This window comes from Passer montanus, unplaced genomic scaffold (genome assembly GCF_014805655.1).
Source record: "Passer montanus isolate IOZ18808 unplaced genomic scaffold, ASM1480565v1 scaffold10, whole genome shotgun sequence".
NCBI classification, from domain to species: Eukaryota; Metazoa; Chordata; class Aves; order Passeriformes; family Passeridae; genus Passer; species Passer montanus.
In genome coordinates this window covers 2,554,021-2,571,841 of record NW_024356505.1, presented here as the reverse complement: position 1 = coordinate 2,571,841, position 17,821 = coordinate 2,554,021, and the positions used below count along the sequence as shown (strand labels likewise).

General features: G+C 36.8%; 1 protein-coding gene across 1 annotated transcript in view; it reads left to right on the top strand.

The window, feature by feature from the left end:
• The first annotated feature begins 454 nt into the window (after positions 1-454).
• The window catches only part of ANO10 (anoctamin 10), a 124,579-nt gene continuing 107,212 nt past the window's right edge, over positions 455-17,821 (top strand). Inside the window, exons 1-10 of the mRNA XM_039711442.1 lie at positions 455-581; positions 1,854-2,027; positions 3,055-3,237; positions 4,629-4,763; positions 6,290-6,409; positions 8,342-8,911; positions 11,256-11,311; positions 13,031-13,105; positions 14,062-14,244; positions 17,574-17,765. Coding sequence (XP_039567376.1) covers positions 1,868-2,027; positions 3,055-3,237; positions 4,629-4,763; positions 6,290-6,409; positions 8,342-8,911; positions 11,256-11,311; positions 13,031-13,105; positions 14,062-14,244; positions 17,574-17,765 — 1,674 coding nt within the window. The 5' untranslated portion in view covers positions 455-581; positions 1,854-1,867. The remainder of the gene's footprint in view (positions 582-1,853; positions 2,028-3,054; positions 3,238-4,628; positions 4,764-6,289; positions 6,410-8,341; positions 8,912-11,255; positions 11,312-13,030; positions 13,106-14,061; positions 14,245-17,573; positions 17,766-17,821) is intronic.

Below are 17,821 nucleotides of genomic sequence, written 5' to 3'. Positions count from 1 at the left end.
TAGAAATGGCATTATACACAATATGTCATGCGTAATTTTAGCAAACCGTTGCAAACCCCTGTTTATGGATAGTGATGCATTAAGGTGCAGTGACTTGTCAAGACAGTGTAGTTAGTCACTGACAAGCTCAGTTACAGTGCCTCATCCCTGATTATGTTTTCCTCCGTCTGATTCATTCTGGTTGTACAGATACGCATCTAAAATTTCTAAAAATACTTTATTAATCCAGTGCATTTTTTAAAAAGACATGAACACTTGTGTTCAGAGCTGTAAATCTGTATGTTGCAGAATTGTGTGCCTGTGAAAGGGCAAGTGAAACTAACCAAAAACCCCATTGAAATTTGACTTGAAGGCTTTTTTCTGCAAGTTGAAATTGACAAGTTGAACAGACTTGTTTATTATATGCATATGTTTACAGTATCACTGTATTTTGTAGGATAATTTATATGAAATATTGGAGACTCATTTGTCCTTGAATGACAGAAGTACAATGGTCATAAAAGCTGAACTGCATCCTTAAAGCAACTTCCTCAGAAATTAAGTATTTTAACAGGAGTGAGGAAACGGCTTAAAGGCAGTGGGTAAATTCCCTTTTTCAGTTAATATAAAAAAAATTACCTCAAAACCCCAAACTAAAATCACCAAACCTTCCACTCACTTTTAAATTTAGTAAATTAAATGTCATAGGTATTTTGTTTGGGTTTTTAAACTTTTTAAAAATGGAGTAGCTTAGTTAACAGATTTGTTTTACATCAACATCTCTAAGTTGCTTTATGAAGGATGATACAATGATCTCTGTAGAATAATTTATACACAATTTGTTAACAAGACAATAGAGAAGTGCCTGAAGAAAAGAAGGCTCAGAGGAGACCTATCACTCTCTACAGCTACCTGAAAAGAGGTGGTTGCAAAGGGGGGCTCTGCCAAGTAACAAGTGATAAAACAAGAGAAAATGGCTTCAAGCTGTGCCATTAAAAGTCTGTGAAAAAATTAATCATGGAAAGGGTTGCCAGGCATTGAAACAGGCTGTCCAGGGAAATGGTTGAGTCGCCCTCCCTGAAGGTATTTAAAAGCTCTGTGGATGTGGCTCTTAGGGACATTGTTTAGTGGTGGACTTGGAAGTTCTGCATTAAGGGCTGGACTCTATCTTGAAGGCCTTTTCCAGCCTAAATGGGTCTGTGAGTCTACAGAGACCTGCTTAGATCATCTGGAGTATTTACACATAACGTTGTGCTGTCAGTGCTTTATGGCTGGACTTTGTCACAGAACACATGGTATATAGGTTCCAAAAAGTCATTTAAGTGCTTTGAGTGTAATTTGCCTGCCAGTATGATAGGTGTCTTACTCACCTGCCCAAGAGGGTTGTAAATTTCCTCGCTGTGGTTAAAGCTTCACAAGATTAACTGTGAAGGCTCTTCCTTATAATGTGTTTGCATACTCATACCACGAGAAGCTTATTGATTTTTAAATACCTGTTTGACTAAGTTTCTGTTAATGTTTTCATTCGCTGACAAATACACTGTCAGAAGTTGCAGGCTGTTGTTTTTGAGCATAGTTTCACCTTATTGATTTGGTTTAATTTATTTACTTGCTTTCCTCTCAGTACTGCTTTGCTATACATAGCAACAGCAGTTTTCCAACATAGAGAGTAGGACTTAAATGCCATGGGAGATCAGTAGCATCTTGACGACTGCAGAGGTTACTAAACCTGGTAGTAGTAAGTGCATAAAAGTGCACACCCATGCCTTTGATAAGCACAGACTTGTGTAACTCACTACAGTAAAGTTTTGTGGGCTTTCCATTTGTACCAGATATTTTTTAGCACTTGCATTTTATTTTGGTTTTGTACTCAGCAAGCCCTCACGAGATGGCGGGAAAAGCGAAAGAGGTGGTGGAAAGCTGGTCTTTCTTGGATACTGCTGAGTCTAACTTCAGGCCCCTGGTAGTGATTGAACTTGCAAAAGGCACCAAAGAAGAAACCATAGAATGGTTCACTAAACGAATTGTGGACAAAAAGGCAAATGGAGGTGAGTACAGTATGATCTTCTGTAGCACTTTGAAATCAAATTGGCTGTCACCATAATATGAAGACATACAGAAAATTAGTTTTCGGGGAATTTGTGCTATAATGATTGCTTGCCAATCTTGTTTTGCGCTTTTTGAACCCACTTAACCCTGTTATTAATGAAAACATTGGCTTAAGGTCAAATGACAGTTCAACTCTAGAATTCTTCCATTCTTTTGCACTGAAGCCCTGATAACCTGTGTTTCAATGTAGGTTTGATTTCAGTTTTTATAGCAGTTGTCTAGACATATTTCTCCTGTTGCTTACAGAAGTGTAATAAGCCTTGCCTAAATGAAGATGCTTCACATCCTGTCCATAAACCTTCATACCACGTTGTAGAACAAAATTAAGTTAGCAGAAAACAATTTAATTTTGATAACTTCGTGTTGGGCTTTATTTATATTTTTTGTTAGCATGAAGGGTTTTAAAAAGGCAATATTTCATTACGCATTTTGGTATGCTTCTCGGAATTGAAGTTAGTCTAATTTATTTGTAATTCCTTGGACTTTTTAAAAATTTTTTCCAAAAAAGTCATTGTGGCTGTTGTAGCTTATAGTTTATGGTCACTAATATTTCTGTGGCTGATGGATTTGTGGCTACAAACTTGCTTTCAGGCCTCTTTTAGGTACGTCAGGAATGTTTCTGCTTCAAAAATCTAGTCTCCTTAAAACCAGTTGAACTGTTTGCAGAAGCACTTCTTGCTTTTATAGTGTGAACCTTAGGGAAATAGATTGAAACAGTCCCCATTGTTCCAGGTCATTGTTGAGAGTGCTTCAACAGAAACAGGGCTAAATCAGGGGGTGACCCTGCAAGATTCTGAACAACCTATGTCAAGTACTGTTGAAACCTTAACTCTTTGTGCCCTTAAAAAGAGACATTTTCAGCAGTCCTGTTAGCTGTGGCAAATACATTGGATGCTAAAATGCTAGGGCTTTTAGACATAATTTTAATGTATTTTCTTGTTTATTTTACCCCTGTTTACTTTAAAGGTGCACAACTACTGATTAAACCACTGGTTACGGAAAATGGAGTTGAAAATATTTATCTAGTTGGAGCTTCCCACTTAAGGCTATTGCTGGGAGCTGAAACTGTAGGTTTGGTGAAGGAATGCAATGATAACTCAATGAGAACTTTTACATACAGCAGTAGAAAAACTTTCAAACATTTTGCAGGTAAGCAATGGTAGGAATCTTTGACATTGCAAAGTGGTGACTAAAGATTATAAGCAATTACGCTGCTAAATCTTTTACAGTCTTTCTATTCCTTGGAATGGTAACTGTGAACAACAAGTGGAAGACCAAGCCATGAAAAAAAATACTTGTTTTTAACTATGGAAATTCAAGTGATATAATGAATTTTGGTTTCTTTCACATGGCTTTAATTTTTTGCTTATCTTTTCCTTCATGCTTTTCTATGCTCCAAATATCTTCTACTTGTATGCAGGATTTTCTTGAAAAATAAAACAAGAAAAAGAGTTTATAAAGATGACTTTATTATTATCAATCCATGTTATGAATTAATGTAGCAATTTAATTTCTGTCAGCCAGTTTTGAGGCTTATGATCTTATCCACTTAAAATAACAGTATTTTTCTCTGTTACATGTACACATCAAACAAACAATAATTAACACTACAGACACATTCAGTGGGATTTGGGAACGATTAGTGGAATTGTTCCTTTTCCTCTTTTATTTTGTGGGGTGCACAAGAACATTTCCTTTTAAATGTGCTGCTTGTAAAGTATTTAATGCCCCTACAGTGGCAGAATTAATTTTTTGCTCTGCAGGTAAATATCGGAGTTCCAGCTTAGTATTGCTAGTACTTTTACTGTGCCTGTTTGAGTGATGCCTTTCACCACATTTTCAATATAAAGGTGCTTGGGTCTGTCTGAAACAGTTTTTAAGTTTTGTTGTTCAGTGACAGTTTTGCTCAACACTGCTGCTGTGGAATAACTGTTTCAGTGGCTTCAGTTTTGTGACCTTGCTTTCCTGAAATTAGGAAGCCTTCAAAAGAGTTGTCAGTTGCAAAAGTGCTGCTTCCATTTCTTTCATGCCTTTGCATTATTAATGCAAATCTGTTACAAATTCCACTGCTAACAGAATCTCTAGGATTAACTGGAGTTCCAACTGCTGTAAACATATTTTTGGCTGTTTCTCCTGGTATTTTTTCTTTTTAAAAACACAAATGTAATTTTAGTTTTGTCCAGGTGCAATCAGAGAAATTGTCACCTAGAAAAGAAACCCTGCTGCCTATGTTTTCTTGGTAGTATTTCTGGTTGCCCAGTTAAACTATAATATGCTGTTATTCTTTGTATTAGAGTTTTGTTCCTCTTACTTAGTATATTTAGGGCAATCCCTATGGTTTCTTATTCCTAAGGGGGGAAAATTTGTTTTTATGTCAAGAAAATCTGACTCTTGTTTCCATGATGTTAAATTGGTGGGGTTGACATATGTTTGTTGCCATTTTTTGTTTTTTCCTGATTGGGGTAATTTTTTGTAGTTGTTTGCTGCCAGGGTTGTATCCATGTGCTGCACTATTTCATACAACCCTCCTTTTTATTTAGATGACAATCACAATTTCCTTACAATGGCAGAATGTCAGTACATCATCAAACATGAACTTGAAAATTTGAGAGCCAAAGATGAAAAAATGATTCCTGGATATCCTCAGGCAAAACTGTACCCAGGAAAATCAATTGGTAAGTAATGTAGTTTGTTGCCTCTAACTCACTGAGTTGATGGAGGATAGTGTTCATGGTGAAAAAAATTAATTTTCCTGTAATGAAGAGAAATTCTTCAGATGATCAAGTCCCACTATTTTTAACCAAATTTGTTTTTTCACTGCTTCAGTAATAGGGCAAAAGGCAATGGACACACAATACAACAAGAGAAATTCTGAATACGTATCAGGAAAGTATTTTTCTCAAAAGTGTAATCAAACATTTGTTCAGGAATTTAGAGATTGTTGGTAACTGTACTGAGAGATTTGTAAATCCCCGCTAGTCAAGCCCTGATCAGCCCCATATAAGCCACAACTACCTTGAGCAGGAGGGTGGACCAGATGACTTCCAAAGGGCTGTCCATCCTGAGTTGTTCTGTAAGGCTGAGGCTCTGGCCTTATGTTCTCTTCAGCTGGGTAACTTTTGCACATGTTGGTGTTATCCATTATTTTTAATCAGTACCAAAAGTATTTATTATTTAAGTTACATGATTATGTATTTGGATTCTCTCTGTATAACAATACTGGAATGGCTACCAGTGCTCCAGAATTATAGATTTAATAATAGGAAATAAGTTTTATATAATTCGTTTGGTTTCCATGATCTTCCTCTTTGCTTCAAGAGCTTTTCCTTTTCATGAGAGAAAGAAGCAATGAGAGCTGGTGCTATTTTTATGGTAGTGGAAAGTAGTTTGTTGGCAGAGATGCTACAGATTCTTAGGAGAATGTATCTTAATAATTGTGTGTCCTTTTAGTAACACTATCTTTATTCTTTAGTGTTGGTCATCAGAGAAGGAGATCTGTGTTCAAAAATGTAAACAAATGTAGATGTCAGATGAGTTTACATTGGTAATTTTTTTATATAGCCAAGGTATTTTTCTAGTTGTATCAAGCAGATGATGATGGAAAATAGTAAAATACTGTCACACTTCCAGTGCATTCCTGTTTTAAAATTTATTTTCTTTTTACTATGGTTGTAACTTCAGAGCAGTTTGTTAATTGTTTATCTACACATGTAGTATGCTTTCCATAGCAAAGCTAAATACAAATTGTAGACTATGTAGTTTGTTTGCAATGAAGATGTGATGTAATTTGTGAATTGGTGTAAACTGATAATTCAAAGGTTTTTTTGTATCTTTCCCATAATTAATAGAACTATGGCTTTATGGCTATCCCCACAAAGCTACATGTGGCATTTCAGTCCTGATCTGTAGCACTTTTTGCTATTGAAGCTGCATCTGTTTATATTGCAAAGCTGTGGAGTAGTTATTGTATGTAAAAGGATTGCTCTTTGTCTTCCAGTGGACAGCACAGTATTTGCAGGAATAGGCATAACTGCTCTCAATTTTTTAATTAACATGAGACAATTTTTTTAAGGATTTGAGTGCTAGATCTATTTCAAAGGAACTTTAGGCTTGGTAAATATACAACCTGTTTACTTATGTCAACTTCACTGTCCTTTGAAAGAGTGCCAGGTATCTATTTTTTTTTCTTTTCCTCTTCTAGTGAGAAGATTATTGACCAGTGGTATTCTTGTTCAAATTTTCCCTCTGCATGACAGAGAAGAGTTGAAAAAGCTTTGTTACAGCTGGTATGGGCGAGTGAAAATTGGTTATCAACCTTTAGGTATGTGAACAGCCTTTGCATTGTGGTCATGCAGTGGAATTGTGAAATTAGACCACTGCTCTTTTACCATTTGGACAAGTTTTTCCTCTTTTAGTGTTTCCTGTGTGATCTGTTGAAATGATTCTAGACTTGCAAAATTGGTGGTTCCAGAGTCTGCAGATTCAGAGTTTGTGAGTTTCCATATAACAGCATTCTGCACATCACACATTCTCCCCACCCATCAGTAAATCAGGAATGGTCCAAGCCAAGGCTGTTCTTTCGAATTGACTCTTGACAGGCTCCCACGTGTCTGGAACTCCCAAAGCTTTTTTGTGTTGTACTTGTGTCAAAAGTGTATTTACAACTGTTTGTTTTAAATTCAGTGTCTCACTGAAGACTGTATGTCCTTGCATGCTAGCATCACTTGAGTATATTTTAGACACTGAGTAATCATAAAATGAATATAATTTCTAGTCAGGCAATGTGGAAAGTTAAGTTCTAAACTCTAAACTTGTAAACTTTATTTAAAAATAAGAAAATGAACATCTGGGAGATTGCCTAATTATAAGTCTCTGGGTGTTGCAGTTGTTTGAGGTTCTTTCCTGAGCTGCAGGAAGTTAAAGATCTGGCTCGATAATTCGTGCCTCCAGAGTATTGTGTTAGGAGCCTTATTGTGTGCTGGTGTTTTGTTTATGTGAGAAAGGTTTCATTTTTTTTAGACTGGCATGGAATCCATACAAAATTTTGAAGTAAATCCCAGGACCCTGTTAAGTATGTACTAATTTAGGCATGTCTTTCATGTTGGAGTGTGAATTGATGGTCGTGACCTACACTTGAATGTATTTGTTACTGAATATTTGATTTACAGGAATGTTAGAGTGCTGATCCTTCTGTCTGTTTACCTTTCCTTCAGAGACTTTTATCTGGTTGACAGTTGTAAACTTTTGTTGTAGTGTTTTGTAAGCCATAAGAATATTCTGGTATTGCATATGAGTTTGTTTTGTGGTAGTTTATTACAGAGGTAATGCACTGTGGTAGTGTATTTACAGTGCCAGTTCAGAGGTAATGCTTCTGTAGCTGTTTCTTTGAGCTGGTAAATACAAAACAGTGGCATACAAGCAATCTGGTCATCCAAGCAGGCAAAGACAAGAGATTTCAGCATTCTAAACTGTTTGACAGGCATTTCTATATCTAAACGCTTCTAGATTATATGAATAATAATCCTACATTTTTTTATTAGTAATATAAGTGATATATCTTCTTGGAGGTAATACATCTGACATGAAATATACCCACTACTAATGCACTTTTTAAGTCTGTAGCACCTGAGGAGACAAACATAGCAAGTACAGCAAGTATGTATTTCATGTATCAGTTGTCTGCTGAAGACAGTATCTCAACCTGAGTACTCCATCTGATGTGTTTAAAATTTAGTATTTTGATACACTTGTCCATCTATTCCTTTAGTCCCTTGAGTTGTCAAAACACAACTAGCCTTTTCTGTCTCTGAGTTTGTGTCCCAGGAGTACATAGGCCAGTGGGAATTTTCAGAAGCTGGGTGCGACTTGCTGTTAAAGTTTGGTTTTTATTACATCAAATGTTTTCCATGCCATTCATTGATGAATTCTGTTTTCAAGAATGATAGTATTTTCTCTTTGGTTGGGTTTTTGTTTTTTTCTTTCCCTATTCTCTGGGTATCTGTTTGACATCCTTGCCATCATAATGGTATGTTTATGTGGGTACATATGTAACATTAAAAAAAATAATTCAGATAACCATCTGACTTTTTGTAATAAGGATGAAAGAAGAAAGAAAAAGCAATGATATTTATTGTGTTATTTAGAAAAAAAAAATTCTGGCCAATGAAAAATGTAAGTTTATGTAGGGTCAAGTTTGATATTATACTGACATCTCTGTTAGGTGTAGTCTTAGTTGATTCATTTCTTTCTGCAGATGACATACGCTGCTACTTTGGCGAAACCATTGCTCTCTACTTTGGCTTCTTAGAATACTTCACATTTGCTTTGGTTCCAATGGCTGTCATTGGGATTCCTTATTACATGTTTGCGTGGGAAGACTACGACAAATACGTGATGTTTGCCACATTCAATCTGCTGTGGTCCACTGTGATTCTGGAAGTCTGGAAGCGGCTCTGCGCCGTCCTGACGTACCGCTGGGGCACGCTGCTGATGAAACGACAGTTTGAAGAGCCAAGACCAGGCTTCCACGGCGTGCTGGGGATCAATCCTGTCACTGGGAGGGAGGAGCCAGTGTACTCAAGTATTAAGAGACAGTTACGGATTTACCTGGTATCCTTACCATTTGTGTGCCTTTGCCTCTACTTCTCACTGTACGTGATGATGATTTACTTTGACTTGGAGCAGTGGGCTCTGGATTATCACAAAGAGAACGAGTCTAACTTCAGCAGCTTGATGCTGTACGTGCCCAGTATCATCTATGCTGTTGTGATTGAAGTTATGAACCGCATCTATCGGTATGCTGCTGAATTCTTAACATCATGGGGTAAGAAAGTTGTTCACTTGTCTTCTTTCAAGATAGAATCCAACTTTCTTTGTAGAATCCATTACTGTGAGCTCTTGTTCAACAGAATGCTAAAGAGATTTCCCAAAGTAGGTTCTTGTTGTGGGGTAAAAGAGATAGCCACTTTAACTTCTTATATTTGGAGTGTTCTGAGATTGCAGTTTCGTATTTGGTTTAATTTGGTCTGTCTGATGTGCCGTCAGAAGGAGTGATCCTGCCTTGCTGCTCAGCCTCTCTCTGCCTTTGGTGCAGAAGTTCCCCCTCCATGATTTAACTCTTTGTCTGGCTGTCTCAGCCGTAGTGCTGGTAAAAGGGGTGGGGGGAGAGCATGGGGATAAGAGCTCAGAGGTGCATGGATGGCAGGAAGGATTGTGCTGGCAAGTTGCACCCACAGCCTGGGTTTGCTTACTGTGCTTTCTTTAGTCCACTGTATATCAGTGCAGAGGTCTGAGATAATGGAACCACTGAGATAATGGAACCAAATCTAAGCCCACTCTAAATGTCACATGAGAGTGTTTATGTATGCTACATATATAATAAAGACTGGGATTCTACATCCCAATAAAAATGTCTTTCTCTGGGCACTCTGAGAAGAGGAGAAATGTTATAATAGATTACCTTTTCTTTCCCCCATGTGTGTAATTTATTTAACAGATTGGGCCTTGTGTTTTGCAGCCTAACATAAGGACAGTGAAATGCTGGTGTTTATTTTGAATTTTAGCACTTCTACAGACATGTGAAGCCACTTTCAGACAAAGTTAATAGGTTAAGCTAATAGAGAATTAACTGCTTCGTGCAGCTCCATATGGCATTGATTTGCAGGACAGAATCCAGATTATTAAAGCTGGAAACCCAGAAAATTAACAGAAGAAAGATAAAGCAAAGAGGAGGTTGATGCAGAAGACAGAATAAGAACAGTTGTCGAAGTGGGGGTTGGTTATGCTTGCCAAAATGATTTGCTCAGCAAATTCAACCTGACTTCTGTGATAGTAAAAGCAAGCAATTTCTTTGTTTATGACTGTTCAAGGTTTTTATTTAGATAATGATTTTTAAATTCATGTCTAGGGCTCAGTTGGCTGTTTTGTTTCATTGTTTTTACTGTAATGCAAAAAAAGGCATTTCTGTGAAATACCCAGTTATGTTGATCTGATGGACTAAAATGTCTTTAACAGGCAACTCAAGGGTTTTTTTAATCCATACTTTTTCGGGTTTAAGCTGATGTTTTGTATTCAGCAGAGGCAGTGTTTATGTAACCTGCTACACTGACAGTCTTTTCTGTGCTGTCCAGTATGTTTCTGTTGCCGTGCTCTGAATGGGCTGAAAAGCTCATCTGGCTCTCCTGTCTTCTCTCCCACCTGGCATATTTTCAGATAATATCTGACTTCAACAGCTAAAGTGACAAAGCATGGGAAACAATCTGGGGTATTTTAAGCCCCCTTCTTGCACCCATTTATCATGAAAACTGATTGTGTAGTGAAAGCTAAAAGTAAAATTGAGTGCATTTTCATGTGTCAGGCCTAACTTGATGCTCCTGTCAGGGCAGAGCTCTGCTGTTTTGTCCTGAGGAAGGTCTGTAGATGGTGGTGTCTCCTTTCAGTCTTGTTGACGCAACACATGCTAGTGTGCTGCCTTCCCAGTTACTGCTTACCCAGGGCTTTAAAGGTACAGTCTAACAAAATAGCAGAAAGAAATTGAAAATCTCCCATCCTCTTCCCTTTTCTTCCCTCTAGTAAATCAGCCTTCCTGAAACATCAGGTTCTAACAGTTTATCTTCAGTGAACTGAAAATCTCAATTTAGAATGAGTAATGCATCTGTTGAACTTTACATACTCTAGTCTTCCTATAGAGTGTAGGGTCTTATCTAAATTCCTTGGAGAGAGATGGGAATATTTCTGTAGCATTTACTGTTTTGAATAAAATTTTTTATTTTTAATTTTCATTATATATTCCCATTAGTTTTCAGTTAAAAGAACAATCAATAACTAGACATTTTGTTAAGTCTTAAAGGCAATGGATGTTTTTCTTTTATAAAATAGTTCTATGGGGTAAGAAATAGATAAAAGAAGAAACTTTTGTGGTTGAAAAGATACTGGAGTTGTAGTCAAAAATATGGGTGAATACTGTGGATGAGTTTAGCTTCATAGATTAAGTGAGGTGTTGGTACAGTATAAATTCTTTCTACCACAAAGTGTTGGAGTAATATCAACTATTAGGTAAGTAATTTTCCTGTGGACTAAAAGTGTCTGTTCACTCTTTGGATAGCAATGTGTAGTACATGGTAGGAGCTTCTGCTGTTTACTAATGAATAATTTTGTTGGTATTTTAGAAAATCACAGGCTGGAATCTTCATATCAGAATCATTTAATTCTGAAGGTTTTAGTGGTAAGTATGTCATATGAGCAGCTTTTAAGGTTATTAAAAAGACAGCTTGTGCTGTATTTTATTATGCTTTCCTAGCATTTCCACAGTGACCTGCAGTTTTGCTCAAGGCCAAATAGTAGCAAAAATACCAGAGTAAACAAGATTTCTGTTATGGTTGCAGTAACTGCTAGACTGTTTTAGATGCCTCTTTTATAGTGGAGAGTTGGCTTTTTATTTGCATTGAATTGTTCATTCATTAGGATGCTGTATATATAAGTTTCTGTTAATTGGTGTGGTCCTGTCATCAACTAAAAGCTATTTTTTTGCATGATTTTATGGTAAACCATATATTGAAAAGTTCATGTATTAACTTCCACCTATATTAACATTCAGATAACCTGTCAGAGGAACCTGAAAATACCTGTCAGTCTACGACTCTGTAGTTCATAGCATATGCTGATCTATTTCATTTATCTAATCTTCCTGTTTCCTTTCTGAAAAGATCATTTAAGTTTCTTCCTTTTTTATTTCATCAATTTCCTCGGAGTTCCTTCTTTATTTCCTTCACCATGTTTTTGTATGTGCGTGTGTGGGTTTATTTGGGGTTTGTTTTGTTTTGGGGCTTTTTTTGTTAAATCTCACTATTACCCACCTGTTACTGGTAACCTCTGGATCTAAAACTCTTACAGCTATCACTCAGCTTTGTCTCCTCCTGTAGCCTTTCTCATAAAACTTAGAACCATTTATTTTCCCCATTTTGTATAAATAGGGTATTTATACAAAACTATTACTCAGCTTTGTCTCCTCCTGTAGCCTTTCTCATAAAACTTAGAACCATTTATTTTCCCCCATAGGGTATTTATACAAAACTATAAAAAAAAATTATGAACTGTCAAAGTGTGAGTTTCTCCCAGTTTTCATTCATAGTTTGTGAAAGGCTCTCTGTACTCCCAGTATTATCTGTATTGGCCAAAAGTGCCAAAACAGGAGCTGCAACACTTACAGTGAGTAGGAAACTTCAAAGTTTGATTAAATACTGTGATTATGTATCATTTTAGAAGTAGGGAATATTTCTCTTGGCCATGAAACCTTTTGAAGTGATTAAACATCAACTGCAGCTAACATATATAAAGGACCATTTTTAGAGATTGAGAGACATATCACCCAACATGTATATTTTGACAAAGTATATTTTTTAAAAGAAGTCACTGCTCTAAATAAAGATCAATATATCCCTTTTCTAATGGTATCTGGAGAAATTGCAAAAAAAATTCAAGTTAAGTGTAAGGTGACGCTAACATATATAAAGGACCATTTTTAGAGATTGAGAGACATATCACCCAACATGTATATTTTGACAAAGTATATATTTTTTAAAAAAGTTACTGCTCTAAATAAAGATCAGTATATCCCTTTTCTAATGTTATCTGGAGAAATTGCCAAAAAAATTCAAGTTAAGTGTAAGGTGATGTGTTTTTAATGTCCACATTTCATAATTCAGTTGTAGCTCTCTTTGTTCACTTTGCTTTAGGAGAGCATTAACTTGTTAAGTGAAAAACTGATTAAGACCAATATTGCAAATGTGTTTCTTCTGACCTATGTTTTAATAATTGTAAAGACAATTTTGATGGGCTTCCATGGCTTCATGGAAGCCATTTAGTCAAGGCAGCTGTTAAGTTAGATGATGTTCTGCATCTGAACTTTTGCTCGAGTACTAAAACCAAATATTTTTATTTGCAGTTCAACTTCTTAAATTGTTTTGCATCTCTCTTCTACATTGCCTTTGTGCTGTTTGATATGAAGCTTTTGAGGCAGGTGAGTTCCAAGAACATCTTTAGAATGTTGCTGAATCTAGGAAAACAAAGGATTGATTAAAACAGACTTCAATAGTTATTCTAAAACATAAACTTGGCAATTAATATATTTCACCTATATTTTCTTGAAATCCAGCTTCCGTGTTTCAGTTCCCCTAACATTATTGCAGAATCATAGCAGAGTAGAGTAATTCTTTCTCTCTGTATAAATGAGGAACTGTTTTCAAATAAATTTGATTATTCTCTCACACAGATGAGACTGGGAAATTTTCATTTCCTCTCTATTTCCTTTTATGTTAGAAGATGTTCTTTTCTGTAGTGTTCTTAATGAGAGACTCTTGAGGATGGGGTCATGATTAAGCTCAACTACAGAGAGGATCTGAGAATACATGAAAGCAAAAATAATTTGTAGTTGCTATTTTAAATCAACTTTCACACTCAAATGCATGAAAATTTGGTATAAGAGAAATATTTTTGCTCTAAACATAATGAGCAGTACAACAAGAACTTCAGCTCAAGACCTCTGTTACCCTGAAGTGATCTCAAGCAAAACACTTTGCATACCTATATCAGACACAACATTTGTGACATTTTCTCTACTTTCAGGTAAAATCAAGAAATGAAAAGCATAGAAAAAAAATTTTGTCTTTAGTTCTGTGAATGTCATTGGCATTTATTAAATATGCATTGCCCTTCATTGTACTTAGTGTACTGTTTTCAAGATACCACCAGATACACAAAATGTTTAGCCTGCTAACTCCTAATTAGTCCTTTTCAGCACACAGCAAAGGATGGGAACTAGATCATCCACGCTTTTCATATGCTATTCCTAGGTTTGTTAGGCTGGCCTTTTTTTCATAGAATAGTAACTTAGAGTGTTACTCGAGCTCACAGAATTGCAAATTATCATAGTTTCATCACAATTGTATTAATTTTTTTTTTTTTTTTTCACTTAAGAGCTTGGCCACTTTGCTGATAACTTCGCAGATCCTCAACCAATTTGCAGAATCCTTGCTTCCTTACTGGCTCCAGAAGAGATACAACAGGAGGATGAAAAAACACACGTCCTCCAAGGGAGCTGATATGGACCTGTCATTAGCTGAACAGGTCAACATGGAGAAAGAAATGGGAACCTATTTGGTACGTTGTAGTACTTAAAAGAGTTAAAACTTTTCTGGGCTGTAGTTGACAGAGGCATCAGCCAAGGCAAACAAGAATATTTTTGGCTTTCTGGTGTGGCAGCTTATTTCCAGCTTCATGAGCTTTGCTGGTAGCTGTTTATGCAGCTGTGTGTTATCCTGGATCAGGAAGTGGATACAGTGCAGGATCCTAGTAACACCAGAGTGAAGGGGAAGGAATGAACAGCTCTATCTGGAGCCAGCTAACTCCATGCCACTGGAAAGAAGTATTTGTGTAATATGCTCTTAATCCCCAAGGGTAACCCAAAGACTACCAGGATGAGTAGGCTGGCATGGGGGAGAGGGAAATTATTTCTGTTTTGGTTTGATTTTGCAGTGGTACTAGCTTAAATGATCAGTTAAACTAGAGCCTGAGAGAGAGCACTTACGTCTGGATGGGGCCGGAAATGGAGGACAGAAGAAACCAACTCTTCAAAACAATATTCCTGCTGGATGCTCTTGCCTCTTGAAACCACACCTGTGGTATTCCCTGTCTTCTTGGTTCTGTTCTTGACCACCTCCTACCCAGTATAATTTTTAATTGTATTTAGCAGATTCCATGCAATTCATTACTTAAAATTTTAAAGGAATTTAGGCAGTGGATGTCAGTGTGTATGTTAAGGCCTCACAGACTGGGTGACAACTTGATCAGATGCTGCAAGCACAGTCACAAGAGTCTTAGTATTGTATGACTTTTGTGCTTACAGAATAAGTATGTGTAGATAGTGTACCTTTCATGTAAAAGGTAGACATTAGCAGTTTGAAGTTTGGTAATAGCACCATATCAGTTTCTTCCTGCATGAAGTGCCATGAAATGGGAAAAGAAGAAAGAACTATCACCTTTACAATTTAAAAACTGTACAGTTGAGTTCCTGTGTGAAGGTTGAAGTGAGATAGAATTAGACAGCCTGTCTTGCAGTGCAGAACACAAGAGAAATCCCTGCGTTAGTGTCTGAGCTGGTAAATCAGCACAGTCCAGCACTGCACCTGCACATTGGCCAGCTCCCAGAGTTTTGTGTCAGCATCAAGCCTGACTAAATAAGCTCTGCCTCTTAGACCTGAGCTGACTCCTGATTCTCAGCTGTCACATACAAAACCAGTGTGGTGTCTCTGAGTCACATTGCCCAGTGCTTCTTGTGCAGAGCTGGATCAAATGAATCTGCACCTGTTGTAATGTTGTACCCTGAATAGTTTTTCACGGGTACCCAAGAGGTCAATTGTAGAGAGTTAGGACTTTGCCTTGGATGTGTCCACTGCTAGCCTCGATTTCAGTTCTAAATACTGTGTATTCAAATCCTTAATTTTATATTCAGTCTAAAGATTATTGTTTTGCTGTGCTTGTGAATAAACAATATTAGACCGCTGATTTGTTTGCAAGCAGTGAGCTGTCAGCAGGCAAGAATATTTCTAAAATTAAAACTGTCACAAGGGGGAAGCATTTGACTGTTTAGTAACTGAGGAGTCTTGACAGAATTCTGTGTTTCAAGCTCTTTTGTTTTGATTCCTTCTTTTGCATACTCTTCAGCATTTAATTCTCTATTCTTTTTATCTTCATTCTTGCTTACTTTTCAAATAACCCTGTTTAAGATGTAGAAACATCCTGCAGTAATTTTTAATTATTATTTTTCTAACTTCTGCTTCACTCCTCTAGTTAATTTTCTCCCTTAATTTATTCTTTGGTTTTTTTCCTTGATGTCGTAGCTGATGTTGTGGCTGCTGATGGCACAGTTACAAATTTCTTTAACATTGTCTCAGACTCCTGCTTTCCTACACAGAGTTTCATAAATTGAGTAGGAGAAAAACAAATACTTATTTACTTCATACTTTGCTGTTCTAAAAGCCATAGGCATTGGGCAAGGAAATGAGAAGCGTGAGGAAGCAGTGGGAATACTGTGCAGTTACCAGAAGGAGGAGCACAATGGAAAGTTCTCTCTCTGTCTGCAGTGATTGTCTGAGAAAATGATAGCAGTAGTAGATGTGTGGCCGCCATTCCAGTGGACATTCCTGCAAATGTCCCTAAAGAAGGTGTTGGTAAAATTCAGAGCTTGTACAAAATGTTTCTGAGGAAAAAATCTTAATGCCTTTAATAGTTAGGTAGCTGTTCCATAGTCTGGCCTGCGGACTGCTTTGTGAGACTGAGCTGTACTGTGGAACTTCAAAACAAGCTCCAGTGAGAAATACAATTAATGAGTAACCCATGCTGATTTGTGAGCTTGCAGACTTCTACCGCCTCTCTCTGTTTCCTAGGAGAAAAAAGCACTAGGTGTTGGAGAGGGCAGTCAGTTTAACAGCTATGACGGGCAAAAAAGAGTAGATAACCATGTGTCTGATGCATGAAGCCAAAACCACTTTCATGTCATTCTTGCAATAATTTCAGTTACTGTCAAGTCTTCATAATTTCAGTTTTGAGAGAGAGGACAATACATGTGTCTGTGTAAATACAAGATACCTAGATCCTACTTTAACTTCTCTGTGGTATTTCATCCTCCTTTGCTTATGAACACTTTTTCTTTAAAAGGGTTTGGTTTGGTTCTTTCATAAAAAAATGCTGCAATCATAGCAAACTGTTATTAATACTACAAAACTAATATGCAAATAAATGTATGATCACCTACACGTGAGTACTTAATCAGCATTTAAGTACCCACATTATTGGTTTAAAGATCAGGGGATAAACCTATTGGGATTTGTTAAATAGGGTTTTTTTGTTTGCACTAATGGTTCCTTTCAGATGTCAGTGCTGCCTTGTAGATTTCAGTCTTCAAGTGGTCCAATAACTCTGTCCTACCCGTTTTTAAATAAACAAGCAGAAATAGTGGAAAAGAGTTGCCTATCTACCAGCCCACCATTCTGGTTAGGTCTTTCATGGACAGTCTGAAATGCTAGGACTTCTATTGCCACAGTGCTCTCAGGAGAATGTTCTGCCAGTTTAAATGCATGGTGCTGTTTTTCTATTCCTCACTGTTCCTTCTGTTACTGTTTAACTGAGATGCTCAGAAACCTGCATAGGTTGAATGTGTTTATGTAATTACTTCATGTAATAAGGATAGGAAGTGTGACTTGCATAAAATGCATTAGGCAAAAGGAAAAATCTGGGCCTCCCCTTATAAGAAATTATTAGTGATTGGATAATTCCAAATTAATTGGATTTTTTTAAAAAAAATTATTCTTGTCTACCATCAGCAGTCATTTCCAAGCAACTGATTTGGGATGAGGAAACATGTTTACAACTGTGTTTTCTCATAGTTTTTTGTGTAGGTTAAAGTTGTTCTTATATTTGCTCTTTTTCAGGGTACTTTTGATGATTACCTGGAGTTGTTCCTACAGTTTGGCTATGTGAGTCTTTTCTCATGTGTTTATCCACTGGCAGCTCTTTTTGCAGTGTTAAACAACATCACAGAGATATACTCTGATGCCTTAAAGATGTGCAGAGTTTACAAGCGTCCATTTGCAGAACCCACAGCAAATATTGGTGTTTGGCAGGTAATTTTTGTGATTTTTTTTCTATTCATTTGTTTAAAAGAGGTTTTAGCAGCAGT